This window comes from Buceros rhinoceros, unplaced genomic scaffold (assembly GCF_000710305.1).
Source record: "Buceros rhinoceros silvestris isolate BGI_N320 unplaced genomic scaffold, ASM71030v1 scaffold2637, whole genome shotgun sequence".
Lineage (NCBI taxonomy): Eukaryota > Metazoa > Chordata > Aves > Bucerotiformes > Bucerotidae > Buceros > Buceros rhinoceros.
Window position 1 is genome coordinate 131,896 of NW_010421395.1, and position 16,947 is coordinate 148,842.

Consider the following 16,947-nt stretch of genomic DNA (forward strand, 5'->3'; position numbering starts at 1 on the left):
TGATAGGAAGCCTTGATTTCTGCTGGGTTAGTTTCTTGTTGAATTCAAGGCACAGTTTGACAAATCCATCGCAAGTCACAAGTAAAACATTTTATGCAGGTGCATATAAATTACATTTGCACACTTTAACACATCAAACGTAACAAATAAAAGTTCACCACAGGTAAACACTGATAAAGCAAAATAGCATTAATGTTTCCAAACCTTCTACAAAGAAAACAATGCTTTTAGAACTGAGATTAACATACTGTACACCACTAACAGATAAAATGATTCATAGTGCACCAATTAACAAAACACATTTTATGTTAGACAGAGCAGAAAGAAAATTCAACTTGCATAACTACAAAATTATTATAAGTCACTTTGTTTGGTTGCCTAATAGTACTTGCCTCAGCACTACAAATACACATAGATCAACTATAAAAGTACCACTCAGTGAAAAGGCTAGACCAGTATGCATCTGGGAGATATACAGCTCCTTAATATTCCACAAATTAGCTGAAAAAAAGAAATTGGCCAAGCAACCTCAGAAATGGATACATACTACAAATAAGACCACAGAGATGCAGCCACACTATAAAATACTCAGAAATGGATGGCATGAAAACAGAAAATGCCTTGTTCCTGTAAGATATTTGTCTGAAGGATACCAGAATCCTCTTTCTTTCCCCTGCTGTCAGTCAGTATGATCCAACATATGGAAAGCTCCCAAAAGAAGCACAGAGATTTCCCTGTCTTGAGGATTCTTATCTGGAAGTGCTCTCCTCCAGTGAAACAACTATAAAAGTGCATGGTTCTGCAACCTAATAAATAAAGGCATAACACAGTGAAACTCACCAAATGAAGAGGAAATAAAGTGTAACCACATTCACCAGTCAAGCAATATAATCTGCTCAGGACAAGGAAACTGGTTTTATTGCATGTTTGCTCATTGTTTCCTTTGCACCTCGGTTTCCTGATCTCTGACTTCATTGACAAACTGACTTTATCTCCTAATGGCAGCAGGGTTTGGAATGGTGGTAGAGTCTGCACTGCTTGAGAGAAAACTGATGGCCTTTTACAGTGACCAGTTCTAGTACAGTCTGAATTACTAGACATAAAACAAGAGTTAGAGAGCAAAATAATTATGACCTGTGTCGTGCAGATCAAGTCCAATCATAAAACAGGGGCTAAAATCTATAGAACAAATCTTGGTCATGCTGATGTGACAGGCAAAACAGTACCACTGACAGTGGAACTAGACAGTTTTAAATTTATCCTAACATATCTGTCAATATGACAAAAATGGAGGGTACTACTCAGTGTAAACATCACAATTAAAATAATCATTCTATGATCATTTATTTCAAAATTAAGAGATAAGGGCAGTTAACAGTTGTTTTGGTAACAAAGGGCAAAACAGCTGATTTGTAAGGACATATGCTTCGATTTTAGAGAAACCATGTACAAGGCATTTTTCTGTCCATTTTGCTCACTAGTGACCTACTTCCACTACTAGTTCATTGCCACGCTCCAAATTTAAATATATGAAGGGAACTCTAGTGTTCTTTCCCTGCTTTTGAAGCCAATGAGACAGCTTGGAACAAGTCAGGGTAAGTGTATACCATGGGATGTGACGTGGCTATAGTACTTGCTCTTTTACGAATAGCAATTACTCTAACAAGTGTGTAAAGCAGACAGGTCCAGTTGCATAAGGCACGATGCAAGTTTTATGAACTGCAGAAAAGCATGATTAGTGTGTGTGTGGGGGGAAACATGTTTCACACCTTTATTGTAAAGAACATGAGAATCTCACAGAAACTGCCAGAACAGATGTTCATAAATTCGGCCCTTAATCTGCAGCACTTTCCAGGTTTTAAGACATATCCATTTGTCTGTAGAACATACTCCCCTCTTTTTAATATAATTCTTCTCTTTTGTTTTTTAATAAATAAGTTTATTACTTTAGTAGTGTTGCCAGCTGTTCAATTTTGATTTACTGTCAGAGTCTGCTTTAATATATAGTGGCTTTTGTGGCTTACCCATATAGATTACATTTTAAGCTTCAAGATATCACTATAAAGCAGCTGGAAAAAGTACTGGTTGTGCTCAGAAACAAGCATTATTGCTCTAGTGATTGACCGCTTGAACATGCAATTACACCAGTAACTATTCTTTAAAAACCTTCTGGATACTATTCCCAAAATAAAACTGTAAAACTTACGGTATAAGAGAAGATCATCTTAACACATGTACTTTAAAAAACCAGCCCACAAAAATTGTTAATCATTAATGAGGCAATGTATTAGCTGACAACAGAAGTCTCTACAATGACTGTTCTTCATTATTTCATTGCATTGTTTCCTTTACTTCTACTCTGTAGCTCAAGGCACCTTAAGGAATAAAATCCCTTCACATTAAAAAAACCCCATGTAAGTTCAAACATTATTAAGTCCAGATATTTCCAGTAATCATTCCTGATAGACATCAGTAGCGTTGTTGAAAGTTACAGTTACAGCATGATAAGAACTGAGTAAAGGACACAATAATGTCTAGGAAAACCCAGAACCCTTCTACAGCCTGAACTTGTATACCATACTTTACAACTGCTTTATACAGTGCTCTAGAAAATTTCTTTACAGCATTGTTTTCTGAATAATGCTGTGAAAGAACTGTCAATACTTTTCATACAGAACCTATTTTAACCTCAGAGAATTCCAACACAACCAGACTAGGCTGATTTTCCTCTATTATCTGCAAGTACAGGGTAACATTACTAAAATAAACTATGAAAACAGTATTCTTCAAATTGAACAATGGATCAAAATCAAAAACTCTGGATGCTCTCTAAAGTTGAACTAGTCCAGAATCATCAGTCAGAACTACTAGGGTTTTTCTTGTCCTGGTTTAAGATAAAACTGGTTTTATCTCAGAATAAGATATAGAAGAAAGACAATTACAGTATTCCTCCCCTCTGCATGCTACCGCATCTTATTGGCTGTGGAGCTTCTCGGTGGGACCATGTTTCTTTAAGAGCTGCACGCAAAGAAAGATCCCACACCTTTTCCATTTGCTGCCGTGGCTGCTGTCAGGACCGCCACTTTTGCCCCAAAGTCATTCCACTTGCTCCTGCTGCCTGCCACGAATTCCTACCGCTGCTTTGCCCCCAGGGCACACCATTGCTGACCCTCACTGCTACAGCTGCTAGCTCCACCGGCTCTGCTGCTGGATTGCTGCCGATACCACACTGGTCCCTGCTGCGTGGATCATTGCTGCTGCTCCCTGGCCCAGCAGGATCCGGACCCAGTCCCTGCCTGCAGTCATGTGCCATCACCATTACAAAACAGATAGTTTATTTCACACTTCAACCCCTGTCGCACCTGATCTTTATATATATTTGTTAATCTCTTGTTTGTTGTTTGTATAATATCATTCTATTGTTATTAAAATCATTTTAGTTTCCAAAACTCAACTGAGGCCTCATCCACTTTTTCTTTTCCTCTTATCTCTCTCCTTAACCCTTTTCTCCCGGAATGGGGAAAGGGCTGATTTGAGAGAGAATTTGTCCTGTGATTTGGCCCTGCATCAGCCACACTAGTGACATTTTTCTTCACTCACACCCCCCCACCCTTTTTCTGATTGACACTGTTACTTTCTCCTGAGTTTGGATTTGCCAGTTGGACAATCTATCAATCCATGATGCATTGCCTCACAAAGTCCTTGCGTACTTAAAAGGATGTGATACATCATGGAAGACACAAAGGGAAAAATAAACCTAAAACTAGCCCTTATATCCCCAGTGGGATGAGCATAGCCTGTAGGAGAATGGGAAGAGAAACATCAACATTACACTTCCCATGACACACAGCAGTGGCATCTCCAAAACAGCTACTGGCTTAGTAGATACTGCCACAGCAACACCTTCACAGTCTCAAACGCCATCTCAAATATTGGATCAAAGAAGAATTCATAGCTAGAGGTGCTACTGTCATGAAGGCATTAATATGCTTAAAGATCTGTCAAAAAGCCACACGTTCAGCAGAGCATACAAGATATACTAAAATGGCCATCAAACTCAGAACATGTCATTATATCAAGTGTAAGGGGCTAGAATTGTGAACTAAACTTGAAATAGTACCATTAATTTCTGCTTCTTCTCTTTCAAATCCCCAGTAAACATGATAATGTCCTGATAATTACACGATTTTAAAATACATGTATAAAGCATTACCCATAACTTTTCTTCTTCATTCTTAAATCTGCATAGTTCATACTATATAATTAGGAGAGGCTTTTTTGAACTGCCTTCTATTGTATTTCGCTCCTAAAAGATCTGACAGCAAAATATTTTGAAAAAGAGCAACATAGCAGTATCATCCTAACTTTAATCTCTGTAAGAACTCCAAATTTTCTAAAATATTTTCAGGGCAATGTTTCAGAATTGCATTTTTCATACTACGAACTCCTATTAATCATATTAATGGAGGTTATCCATTATGATTACTCCCCATATTAACATAAGCTATCCTTTATTCTCTAAACTGAGCTGAAATAATTACTGATTACTTCCAATAAAAACCTTAAATTTTTATGGTTCATTAAAATGAATAGAAAAACCTTACGTTTTCCCTGCTGATTAGGAAGAAACTTCTCTTCCGTACTTTCTGCCTGTACAGAGCAGTAATCGTATTCAATTACGATAGGCATTTCACTTGAAATTGCAGCGCACACACAAATACTGTACAACTGTTACTATATTTATTAGTCTGGCCCTGAAACTGTGAAGCATTACAAAAAGATTAATTTACTAACTCGTCTAGCTTTTAAATAGAAGATAATGCTACAATAGCACTTGTCTTTTTCCCACTTTGTCCAAAATCCTAATACCAACGCCCTATTCACACTTGAAACCTGGTTATCCTCTCTCATCAACTTCCTTCAGTAATAACATAAGAGAATATATTTCCACAGTAGCTAATGCAGACATTCCTACAAATCAATGTGCTGCAGTGATACAGAAATAAAAGCTTATTTCACTGTAATGATGCTTCCAGACTTCCCTCAAGTCAGGTGGTTACTTGCAGTTAATGATCTGTGACATACCACACAAGTAGTCCTAAAAAGACTTATTATCCACTGCATGTGTAACAATATTTGCTTTATGGATGGCTAAATGAATGAAGACATTCAATGTAACTGTAAAAGTAAAATCAAAAGAAAACTTACAAGTAACATGTTTTCTTTGAGTAAAAGAGCTGTGAACATTTTCCATTAATACTTAACCTTTTGCTGGAGCAGTGCAACCACATATAATGCTTGAATCCATAAAGCCCAAGAGCTTCTCAGGATTAAGACTGATTAACTGCCCCCAATCAAATGTTATAATTTTTTTTAATTTCAGAGAGCTTCTCCACTAATGAAATCAAATTGCATTTATGTCATATGTCAAAGGTGGGAGCATGAGAACTTTCAAAAAGAAATTCTGTCCACTCTTAAAAACAGGTATTTTTTTCAATTCAATAAAATAGAAATTAAATTGATCAGCTTTTAAAACTACATATTTTATGCTGCACTGCCCTCTGTTAATATGCAGAAATACAGAAAATATTAGAAAAGAATAGCAAATTAACTTAAAATAAGCTACAATCCAACAGAACAATATCTCCCGTGACTCCAAGACTGTGCAGGCATTCACACATTTTCTGTTTATAATTTTTTTCATTTACTAGCCTCAGCTTTTGTCCACCATATGTCCACCATAGATTAACTATTCCCTGAGGTACAATTACGGGCTTTCCATTTGTTGTAAGAAGACCTAAGTATGAAGGACACAGCCAGAAAAAACATTTCTACCTAAACCAAAAACAGAAGCACATTCAGCCTGGACTATAGTTTATGCAGCATCTTTTTTATTAGACATATGTCTACATTGCTAAATAAACTACAGACAAAATCCATGGAAACAGTAAGAGATCTCTCAGCATTGCATTCATGTATTAGTATAAAAATAGGAAAAATATACTGTTTAACTTTTGTATTTAAACGGTTTACTTCTATTTCCATTTTTCAATGACATCTTTAAGATTTTTCTGAATTTAAGCACAACTGTTAGTGAGTATGTTATTTATTGGCACTTCTGTCACACTGGTGTTTGAGCTCCAACTACACTAACAATATTCTACCAGGTCCTTGAACTTGGTCTTAGTACTTGGTTGGTCTTAGCAGGCAAAACTTATGAGTGCAAATAAAAAACTGAAGTGCAGCCTCAAGATTTTAAGTGCAGGAAGAAGAAGCCAGACTATTCATAGTCACTGAAATAAAAAAGCATAACATAAGAACCATCTGTCAGTTGGACTAGTTCATGACTATTCTCACTTTTTTGCTAAAGAACCATATTATCTGAATGAGCAAACATTAATTTCAGCAAATAGATTATACAATATCTAATCTGTCCTGGTTCAAATGAATGCAAATTCATTGATTTTCACAGACTTACACCTGTTTCTACCAGAACTCTCATTACCTGTACAAATCTTAAATTCAGACAAGTGAGTCAGGCAGGGCAGAAAATTATAATGATTTTTAATTTTCTTTCGAGCAGCACGACAGGAAAGATTTCCCCTTTCTACTCTATAGTTTTTGTTACTTCTATAGGACAGGCCACTTGGCTTTTGAGAACCACCATCAAAACATATCCTGTGTACACACACTGGATGGAAGTTCAGAAGGCTAAAAATCACCTGCATTTTCTCAGGTGATTTATCAGCTGCTCTGTCCACTGTGACTTCCCATCCAAGAGATCGTGTTATGAAAGGCTCTGAAAGACGGGTCCAAGTAAAACATGGGCTGATTTGCAAACAGATGCAACAGATACATTTATCAGAGCAGATTACATGAAGACTGGGGACAGAATGGATACATACATCCAGACCATTGTGATCTATCCTGTCAGGTGTATTCCCTTCTCAGCCAGGGGAATATGTCTAAGTAAATACTACAAAAAGCAATAAACCTTCATTCTTTTGTTCTATATAACTTTGTGAGCTCAGCTACTTTCTAAAGAATGACACTTGAGGGACAGGCTCCATGTATCTCTCTCTGTGCAGCATATATCGCTGTCAGTATTAACCAAGCAAGATTAAGGATCAAAATCTCACAAGGCAGATGCTTTCTCAGACAAGCAAGGTCACTCAAAAACGTGTATGTTTCTAGGTTGCTCCCATCCCTAAAGTAATATAGAGCACATTCAGACTCCTGGTCAAGGAAAAGATCAGTTTCACCTGTGATTTTTCCTTTCATTAATTTAAGTTTCTTGTTAAAATTTATTTTTTAAAAACAGTTACGAAACTATTGAAACAAACAAATCCATAAGACTGCAATTTTGTATTAATCTTATAAGTTTGTTGAGACAAACATTCTATACATATTTTAAAACAGAGTAGCATTCTATGTTTATTCAAATGAGTTGGTAAATTGACCGTAGCACAGGACAAGGTTTTCTTTTTAAGGGAGTCTTTACACGCAAGTAGTTTACCCTCCAATCCCAGAAGCATGTGTGAGGCTCAGGTGACTGGACCTGCTGTCAGGCATAAAGGAACTTTAGTTTAATCAGGCATAAGACTCACAAGAACAGGGGTCTTTGCATTCGCTGCTCAACACTTGTCTTAACTACAGGTGAAGGACATAACAAGTGTAAGCCCACAGGAAACAAGAACAGAAAACAGCTGGGAGAGGTCGCATAGTTCTGAATTTTGATAAGTCAGAATCTCAAAATGAGTATTAATTAAGAAATTTTCAGAGTACAACTGCAGAGACTAAGTATAGAAGGCAATAAGAGAGTCCGAAAGCAGACTGGCGATGTCCTGTTACCAGTCAGATTCACATTAGTACACAGTACAGCAAAGATTCATTGGTATCTGGGCTGAAAAATGTTTCTTTCTGTGCTCAGATAAGATAGGTAAAACATTTTACGTTGTATGTAAATACAAGTTAAAGGGTACGCTAAAATGTAACCTTTAAACTTCGCAATGTAACAGCATACCACTTCCTGTTCAGAGATAGCACTCCAAGATCAATTAATCATGGCTAAGACGAACAAACGCTCAACATTCTTAATTAGTGCTGATGCATTCTCCTCTGTGCCCTCATCTGTCATGAAGACTGTTTAAAAATCTGAGTTATTAGTCTTTATTGAGGAGTGTACCTGGTTAATATCTCTAAGAATAGAAATCATTCATCCCTCCACTATACACTGGTACCTGATAATTCCTATCCCCTATATAAGCTACAGATAACCACCACACTAAGACCATCTTGGTAGCTATAAATCAAAATAAGTGTGGCTCCCATACAACCTAGGTTAATTTTTGTTTATAATATATCCACTGAAAATGTTGGTACGACACTTGAGGAGACTGCTTATAGATCAGTGCAGAGGAAAGGACAAAGTAGTCAAGGCAGAAAGGAAAGAAACACATCAGTCATACAACACACAGTAAAACCTCTAATTCACACTAATGACTAGAAGATCCATTGTGATTACTGAACTTTGTCAATACCAAATTTAAGCAAAGATCCTAAGTGCACAAAACACAATTCATTCACTTGATAACTATAGGTTCATCTATATTATACAACATAAGTCAAAGTATTTGACAGCGACACATCTATAAAAAAGTTTAAAATTACTGCACTGAAACTCCAAAACATTTATTACTCTTACCAATAAGGTTTACTCCCCTATTTCTGGTGCAAATTAAGTGGTATTAGCAACAAAGAAATAAACACACTTCAAAGTAAGTTACAAGAAAAGTTTATTTGCATATTTTACTTTGTATTAAATAAAATGAAAAGATTCAGCACCAACTGTAAATTTTAGGATTGCTAAGATCTTATGACACAATTCCTTTGAAAAAGTCTACATTATATTTTACAATTTCTTTTGTTGTTAACCAAAAGCACAGGACATAAAAAAAAATTATGGAGGAACAGAGAACTAACTGACTATCGGACATAAGTGCAAGAAACAGGTCTGGGCAAGATCTTGATTCAAATAATTTTTCTACTTTCTCTGACCAAATGTGTAGGTCAGGCTCTGAAGCTCTTGTTCTCCCAACTACTTTTAATAAATTAGAGAGCACGATAGTCCTTCATTTTAGCGAGTCCTGAAGAAAAAAAAAAAAAGAAAAGAAAAAAAAGAAAAAGAAAAAAGAAGGGTGGGAAGGTCCAGAATTTAGGAGATCTCAATTCGTACTACTCTTATTTTCAAATAAATTTCTGACAGAGGAGAGACTGGAGACTAATTGGAGCTTTGTCTGTAGAAATTACTTTTCCAATGATTCACAAGGAAATCTTAATCTCTTACAATCACAAAGAACATTTCAATAAATTGTCACCACTCGGAATTATCATGCTTTAAAAAGACACAGCAGCTTAACATGTTCATGTTTCTAATCTACTGCAATGTACAATAGTCATTTAATAGATTCATTTAAATCAGCACAAAACAATTTCTTCAAGTTTGATGCAATACTCAAGAAATTCCTGCGAACTTAACATATTTAACAGAATGACTACAAATTGATACAAAAAAAGCCAGTAATAAAACACACAATTGTGCACATGTACTGCTGTACCTGAAGTAATCTGCTTTCAATGGAAAAAATACCCAATTAAATTATTTTCATCTAATAGAACTCATGTGTACAGTTTTCTATATTACGTTGTGAAGAAAAATATTTTTCACTGCTTTCTTCCAAACTTTAACTATAGCTTTTTTCCTAATTCTGAAGCACTACAGCAGAGATCCCAGGTGTATTTATCCCGAAATGGAAAAAACCGCACTTCTTTCAGTAACAGCAGCAAGTATTAATAAGTGAAAATGGTCAAATGAGAGCCTAAGACCAAGCTAGGAATACTTAAAAGGTCAACGTTTCAAAACGGGTTGTTTCAGCTGGGCTTCCAAATTCTTATCTAGGTATCTAAATACTGGAAAACATTGGGCCAGATGCTATGAATGAAGATAACTCATTCTTGGCAATTTTTTAAACCTTCTATCAGAAAGAAAGTTAAGCGTTAGACAACTTGACTGTGGATATAGATGTTTCTAGTCCTTAGGTGAACATACCTGGGTATCTTCCTAAAAGAGATGTATAGCTCAAAAACCAAGTACAATTCTTAGACAACTACTGACTGAAAGTATTTCTCCTGTATGATGCATGAGGTCAAGTAAGTTCATCAATTCATCAAATAGCTTTTCTTGGCTTTAAAACTGTTACTCTTCTTGCATTGCATACAAGTGCATTATCACTTACTGAGTAAAGAAGTTGAGCTATTCTGAACACAGTGATTCCACCTGAAAAACTTGTTAGTACTGGTAGTTTTATCCTTTCATAATATGCAAGAGTCAACATCATGACTCTCTATAAACACTTTCCTTGTTTTCTATTTAGGTAACAATAGAACCTCTTATAGGCCATTAAAACACTGGGGTCGAAGTCCTCCTAGATACTCTTCTCCTATTACAGAATTCAGAACAGCAATACACTTCCAAAAGCTTTATTTTCATCACACTGAAATAAAGCAAAAAAATTACCTCCATGAACAGCATCCCCTGCATGCTCAACATGTGCAACAACAACAAACACCCTTAGGATCACATGAAAGCAATAGATGGCTTTTTTCTTTACACACAGCTTCTGAAGGAAAACAAGACAGCAAGTACACTGTTCCCTCAGCTGTTGTTTTCATTAAATGAAATCCCTTTCACTGGTCAGCGCCAGCCTATATCTCGAAACTCACCAATGAAACCATATTCTATTTGCAGATGCTCCCAAGGAAAAACATGGATTTTAAAGATTTGGAGGCATGCATATGGGGAAAAAAATGTATACTTAAGGTACATAAGGTACATAACAGAAGGTACCTTAAGTACATACTTAAGGTACATAACAGAAATAAAATTACTTCAAATGGAAACCGGTGTCTGATTTTCTATCTCTATGGTGTCGTTCCAGCAAAAGAACATTACTTATCCTATGTTATAGAGTATCTTACTGTAAATACTTCATAAGATCTACAGAACTCCACCTAGAAAATCCAATTTTGGGACAAAATATAAACCGGTGAAAAAAATATTTTTCCTTTACATTTCAACAGAATTAGTATTGTTGACTCTGGTCTGAGAGTACAGCACTGTCTATGTTACACTTTCAGAAGTGTTATTTGTATATTGCGACTCCCTGAGCTTCTCTGCTTTCTTCCCAGAAAATTAGTCTTTCATAATTATTATCATAAAATGATACAGCATCACAGTTGCAACACTACAGTTAATAGTTCTGAACGGAAGCGTTGTCTCTACACTGTTTTCAAATGCTTTTAAACAATACTAACTTGCTGGATGAGATTTGTTTTCAGGTTTGCTCATGATATGGACAATGTGACATGGACAAACGTGACTTGGAAAGTCAAGATAAAATCTGGATTTTGTTGTTCAAATAGATTTATTTTTTTACATTATTAAAAAAATTCTGTAGGTGCTTCCACCACTTTGCTTCTAAAATTGCTTTATGTTGCTTTTATCATTTTCAATAGAAAAATGGTAAGAAAGCCACAATCAAGAGCGCAGATATGCTACCAACGATGTTTCTGTAAGATTTCTTAGCTGGAAACGAGGGAATTTGAATCCATCTAATTAGCAAACTAATCAGATGATGGTTATTTAAAGTGACATATTTCAGCTGTCAGAGGTAAACCATTATATCATACTTATGTGATCAAAAGGAGGACCAGTTAAAAAAAAAAATCTCAGAACAACAAGGAATTCATAATCTCACATGCAAAACTACAGATAGCATGCAAAAAAAAAAAAGCCTAATAAGCAACCCCTAAATATTATGCCTAGGGGGTAGTGTACTTATTTTAAATAATATATACTAGTACTTAATTTAGCAGTCTCTTGACATAGAGAACCATGAAATACACCCATTATTAGATGCAGGAATACTTCCCATCGCTTCATTCTAGATGCATGCCATGGCTATATCTTGAAGCCCTATCAAATTCAAACATGGGTGAAAGAGATCTCTCTACTCCTGTGTGCTGCTCTCCAAGTAAAGAAAACATAGGCAGAGAGGCTGCAGGCTAGGCAAAGCAGGATGCAGCAAGTACCTCAACCTAAGTGCCCATACCCAGAATCATGAGGTACACCCAGATACAGCAGCACCACACAAGATAGTATTTAGTTTCATTTTATTGAAGATATATGCCCTGTGCCATTTCTTCAACCAAAAGGAACATCCAGAGTATTTCAGTTAATACATAAGTATGAATAACTTACTTTTATTTCCAACCAAGGCCACGAGTGGCTGTGTTTCTGATTCTTCACTCACTTTTTTTACCACATTATACCAGTCTTGTAAATTTTCAAAACTCTGGCTGTTGGTAATGTCATAAACCAAGAGAATACCCTAAATAAAAACATATATTTAAAATGTTACAGATTGCAAAAAATATTTTAACATGGAAGAATTTGCATCACTCTAAATTATTATTATCGTAAAATAGAGCATAAACAAATAATGGCATTGTATCTTTTGAGGAATAATTAAAGGAATTATAACTTTCTGCAATAAACACATATTATTACAGTATTTCTCCTGCATTCCATGCGTACCAAATTCAGATGCTAACAGAACTACAAGGGCAGAAGAAAAATGGGGATTCAGTAAAGAGCATAATTAGTTATATTAGAAATATTTCAAACTATATGCTTTGTGAAAAACCCAAAAAAGCACTTCACAGTAATTGTAACACAAAAAAAAAAAGTCACACTGGAGAACAAACTTTATTTTAGCCAATATTATTTGTAGTTTCACTGTTCCCTTTTTGAAATGGTACATTTCTGCACACTGCCTGTCACGTCTCTGCTATCCTTTGGGGACAAAGGACAGATCCCTTTCTTCATCTTTGTAGAAAATGAGCAAGAAGTACTGGCAAGCTTTAAGTTTTCAAAGGAGAACCTAAAGATGTGGTCGGAAGTCAAAAAGAAGGGAGTCCCATGTATTTCAGAGGTTCTGGGCCAGCCTACAAGTTCCATGTACTCAAGGCAGACATTACTGAGGATTCCTCAGAAATAATATCCAACATTAGAAAGCACAGCCTGTTAACAGCCCAAATGTCCATCTTTCCCCTTCTGTAATTCTAAGATCAGCTCCCATAAATCACTCTCAATTATTGAGTCTTCTGCCCCTGCTTTCTGCAACATCCTAATAAAGTATCTTGTAAATGAGGAATAAAGTCAGAACTGGCTTTGTTGCACTTCTTCCCAGGGAGTTCGCATCTGGGGGAAAAAAAAAAATCCCTGCAACTGCTCACTGTTCCTCACATTAAATTTTCACAAATACTCTAAAAAAAAAAAAATACAATGCATACAAAATTAGCTAGTTTAATGACCCCCTGTCAATAGAAGATTTTTCGGGTCAGGTTTTTTCAGGCATTTGTCTGAAAGCTTTATTTGATAGTTTCATGAAGAGTGTCTTAAATCACAAAAATAGAGTGCACGCTTATTAAATTAATTTCACAGACGACAACAAATGGGTACACACTGCAAGATTATTTCAGGAGACTTTAGATTATAAGATGAGAAAAAACCAATAGGATGCAATTCAATAGGTACCACAACAAGTTCAAAGGAAGCAATAATCAACTGAACAATAGGAAACATCTGGCTTTGTAGCAGGTTCAGTACAACAGGATCAAGGAGTTATAATAGCTCACAGTTGAATATGTCAAACTTATTTTGAAGCAAAAAGGCAAGTATCATCACACTGGCATGAAACATCATCATCATGGCTTGGCTTCGCGAACAAAGATTTGGGAAGGGCTTTTCCCATGCTTACTGCAAGCGCACTGATGGTCCAAGCCCACTAGGCCCTGGCACATGAAACATGCGTGAAACATGCCAGGTGAAAAAATGCATCCAGCTTTGGACACTGAATGTCAAGAAAAGACTAGACTAGAGGAGACCAGTAACAGTATCAGAGATTTAGAAACCAACACTAATGTCAGAAAATATAAAAACTGGTCTGGGAGGACCTAAAATCAGGTTTCCCATACTATGAGGAAGCTATGAAGGAGATGAAGCCAGGCTCTTCACAGTAGTGCATGGCAGAAGTATGAAACACAATGGGCCTAAGTTGAAATGATAAATTCCTAGAAACTAGATATAAGCAAAAGCTTCTTCACCACAGTGAGAATCAACCCGTGGAACGGGTTGCCCAAAGAGGTTTCTCAGTCTCCATCCTTAGAGGTTTACAAGAATGGATAAAGCTTTAAGCAACCTAGCCCCAACTCACAGCTGACCTTACTTAGAGCAGGAGGTTTGACTAGAGATCCCTTTCACCCTGAACTTTCTGATGATCCTGTGATCAATAATGACACGTAGCAATGGGTTTAACTTTTCGGGGACAGCAGGGTCACCGATGCTGGAGGATTTTTGAAGGTTGATAAAAATGAAATAGACATCATAGAGGTATAGCTTCAGGGAAGATAACAGATTCTACTGGGATTCCTTCAACTCCTATTTCCTTATGGCAGCAATACAAATCCATCTCTTTTCCTTTGATGACATTAACTCCTTGGCAAAATGAGGTTTTGTTCCTTGTATTTATATGGCTGCTATTAATTTCTAAGGAACAGCTAGCACCAGTTCCTCCAAGGAAATTAAGAATTAAGACACCCATATTTTCCCTTGATATCTTTCCTCCTTTACTAATCAAATTTAATATTAAACATCTACTTCCCTAAAACCTGGTATTAAACATCCACTTCCCTCTTCCAATTTCTGTACAATTTATTCCTTAGTATCTTGCATCTTAGTTAACTGCTCTTGACTACTTTTATAACTACCCAAATGCATGTGCATGTATATATTTGTCTTTCATAATAGAAGCCTTGCTCTAGGAAGGACATACTGATGTTACTAAATGCTCAGTGGAAAAGAAGAAACTCAAGGGAGTGAAGGACTGATATTGTAAAGGTTAGGAAAAAGCCGTAAGGCTGAAAGTTGTAAATGAGAAAGAACACACGGCATGCTGTGTTCCACCAGCAGTCAAGTTCTCTCACCCGCTTGCAGAAAAGCAGAGCAGACTAAACCATCTTCGACACTAAAGAGGTTATTCAGAGTTAGATGTAACATAAGTGAATAGAATCTGAGCATTTAAGGTCGGCCAACTCTGTTCCTAACTAAATTTTCATCAAAATGCTACTCTGCTGCATGTCTTCTAGCTAACTGCAGCCTCCCTACACCTTTAGAAGAAAGGGTATTCACAGTGGATTTGCCACAAAGAAATCATTAAGTGAAGTTCACACCTTGCTCACCTGACTTCTTTTTGGTCCCTTTCTGCATGATCTAAAACATTGTCTCCAAAGCACTTTCTTCATTTTTTTTTTAATCTTGTCAATATTTGCTATACTTAAGAAACAAAGGTGGTAGGTATGGCATCTTAGAGACACAAAAAATGGCAGCACAGCATCCAGGACAAAGAATACTTCTTGCTTAAATTTTTGCCACAATAGTACTCTATAAGAAATTCAGTATGATATAGATAGTTAATGAAGGACTAGTTATAACTCCATAGCTAAAATCTATTTAATCTTTTTTTATTTAACATAGAAACCCCATCATTGCTTTCTTAAAAATACACAGACTTACAGTATATGGAGTACAGAACGAATAGATAGTATAAAAGCTGTTGTCTCCCTATGATGCATGAGGATTTAAAGTGGAAAAGTAACACTAGCCTTTTTACACATAAGTAGCACATTTCCCTGCAATGAAATAGGATTGAAACACATGGTGGACAGCATGCCAAGAACAGCACGTTAATTCTCTAGTCTCCAGCAACGTGGCAATAGTCCCTGCTTGCATAATTGGACTCTAGTAAGAGAGACATTCTGCCCACATTAGTGCATATGTGAGTGTTTTTTGTTTTGGAATTATAGAGTATTTTCAAAAATAGGTCACTGGAAACTGAGAATACTGCAGAAATGATTTGCAGGTCTCTGGAGAAGGTAGAGTCTGCAGTACTTTTATTCTATTAACAAGCCAATTTATGAGGTAGAATATGCCAGCTCTTAAAGACATTTTAGATATGTGGGTAGGGGCAGCAATTACAGGTAAGAGATGGGAGCAGTTCTGAAATACTTAACACAGAAACAGCAGCAGTCCTATTACATAGCAGAACTGCTATTATAGAAGTGTTGTAACCAGGCAATTTATTCACACTAGACAATCAAAATTTAAAAGGTGTCGAGTTTATGTTAAGATTTGTGACAATAAAAGAAAGCTACAGAAAACATTAATTAAAACCATATGGGTTTTTTCTTCAGGTTTATCCTCAGCTGCCCTCATCATATGACTGACTTTAGTATGAAGGAACTAAAGTAACTTTCAAATTTTCATTCATATTCATAAAATATGTCAGACCAAAAGTATAAAATAATTTTTGAGTCACAGAATATGCATTTCAGCATTTCATTGTGATATCTTGCACATCTGCAAAAACGCTATTTTTACAAGTGAGAACAGTTTACAAATACTTAACCAATACTTAACTCGGTCTTTGCTGATACGGAGGATATGATCACTCAAACACACACGACTGAGTTGCCGTAATTGAATGAGCTACTGTCTATCAGTTCAGCTGACTGAACAGTAATTGACTACACAATTGCTCTTAGTCTCAATCAACTCCAACTTAAATGTGTCAGTTTTAATCAATGCTGGCAGAAAGCCATATATCAGCACCTTTTATTTATAAAGGTCAAAGAGCTCTTTTTTCCTCCAGCTTGCAGAGTTTTTCTGACTCATCAGTGAAATTCAGCTACCAAGATGGGATGCAGCAACTAGATTGTTCTGGATGAACACCACCACAGAAAAAAAAAAAAAAAAAAAAAAAAAATGGA

At 36.2% G+C, this 16,947-nt stretch overlaps 1 protein-coding gene across 1 annotated transcript in view; it reads right to left on the minus strand.

The window, feature by feature from the left end:
- RAB28 (RAB28, member RAS oncogene family) overlaps positions 1–16,947 on the minus strand; it is a 55,968-nt gene that overhangs the window by 30,425 nt on the left and 8,596 nt on the right. The window contains exon 3 of the mRNA XM_010139629.1: positions 12,320–12,449. Coding sequence (XP_010137931.1) covers positions 12,320–12,449 — 130 coding nt within the window. The remainder of the gene's footprint in view (positions 1–12,319; positions 12,450–16,947) is intronic.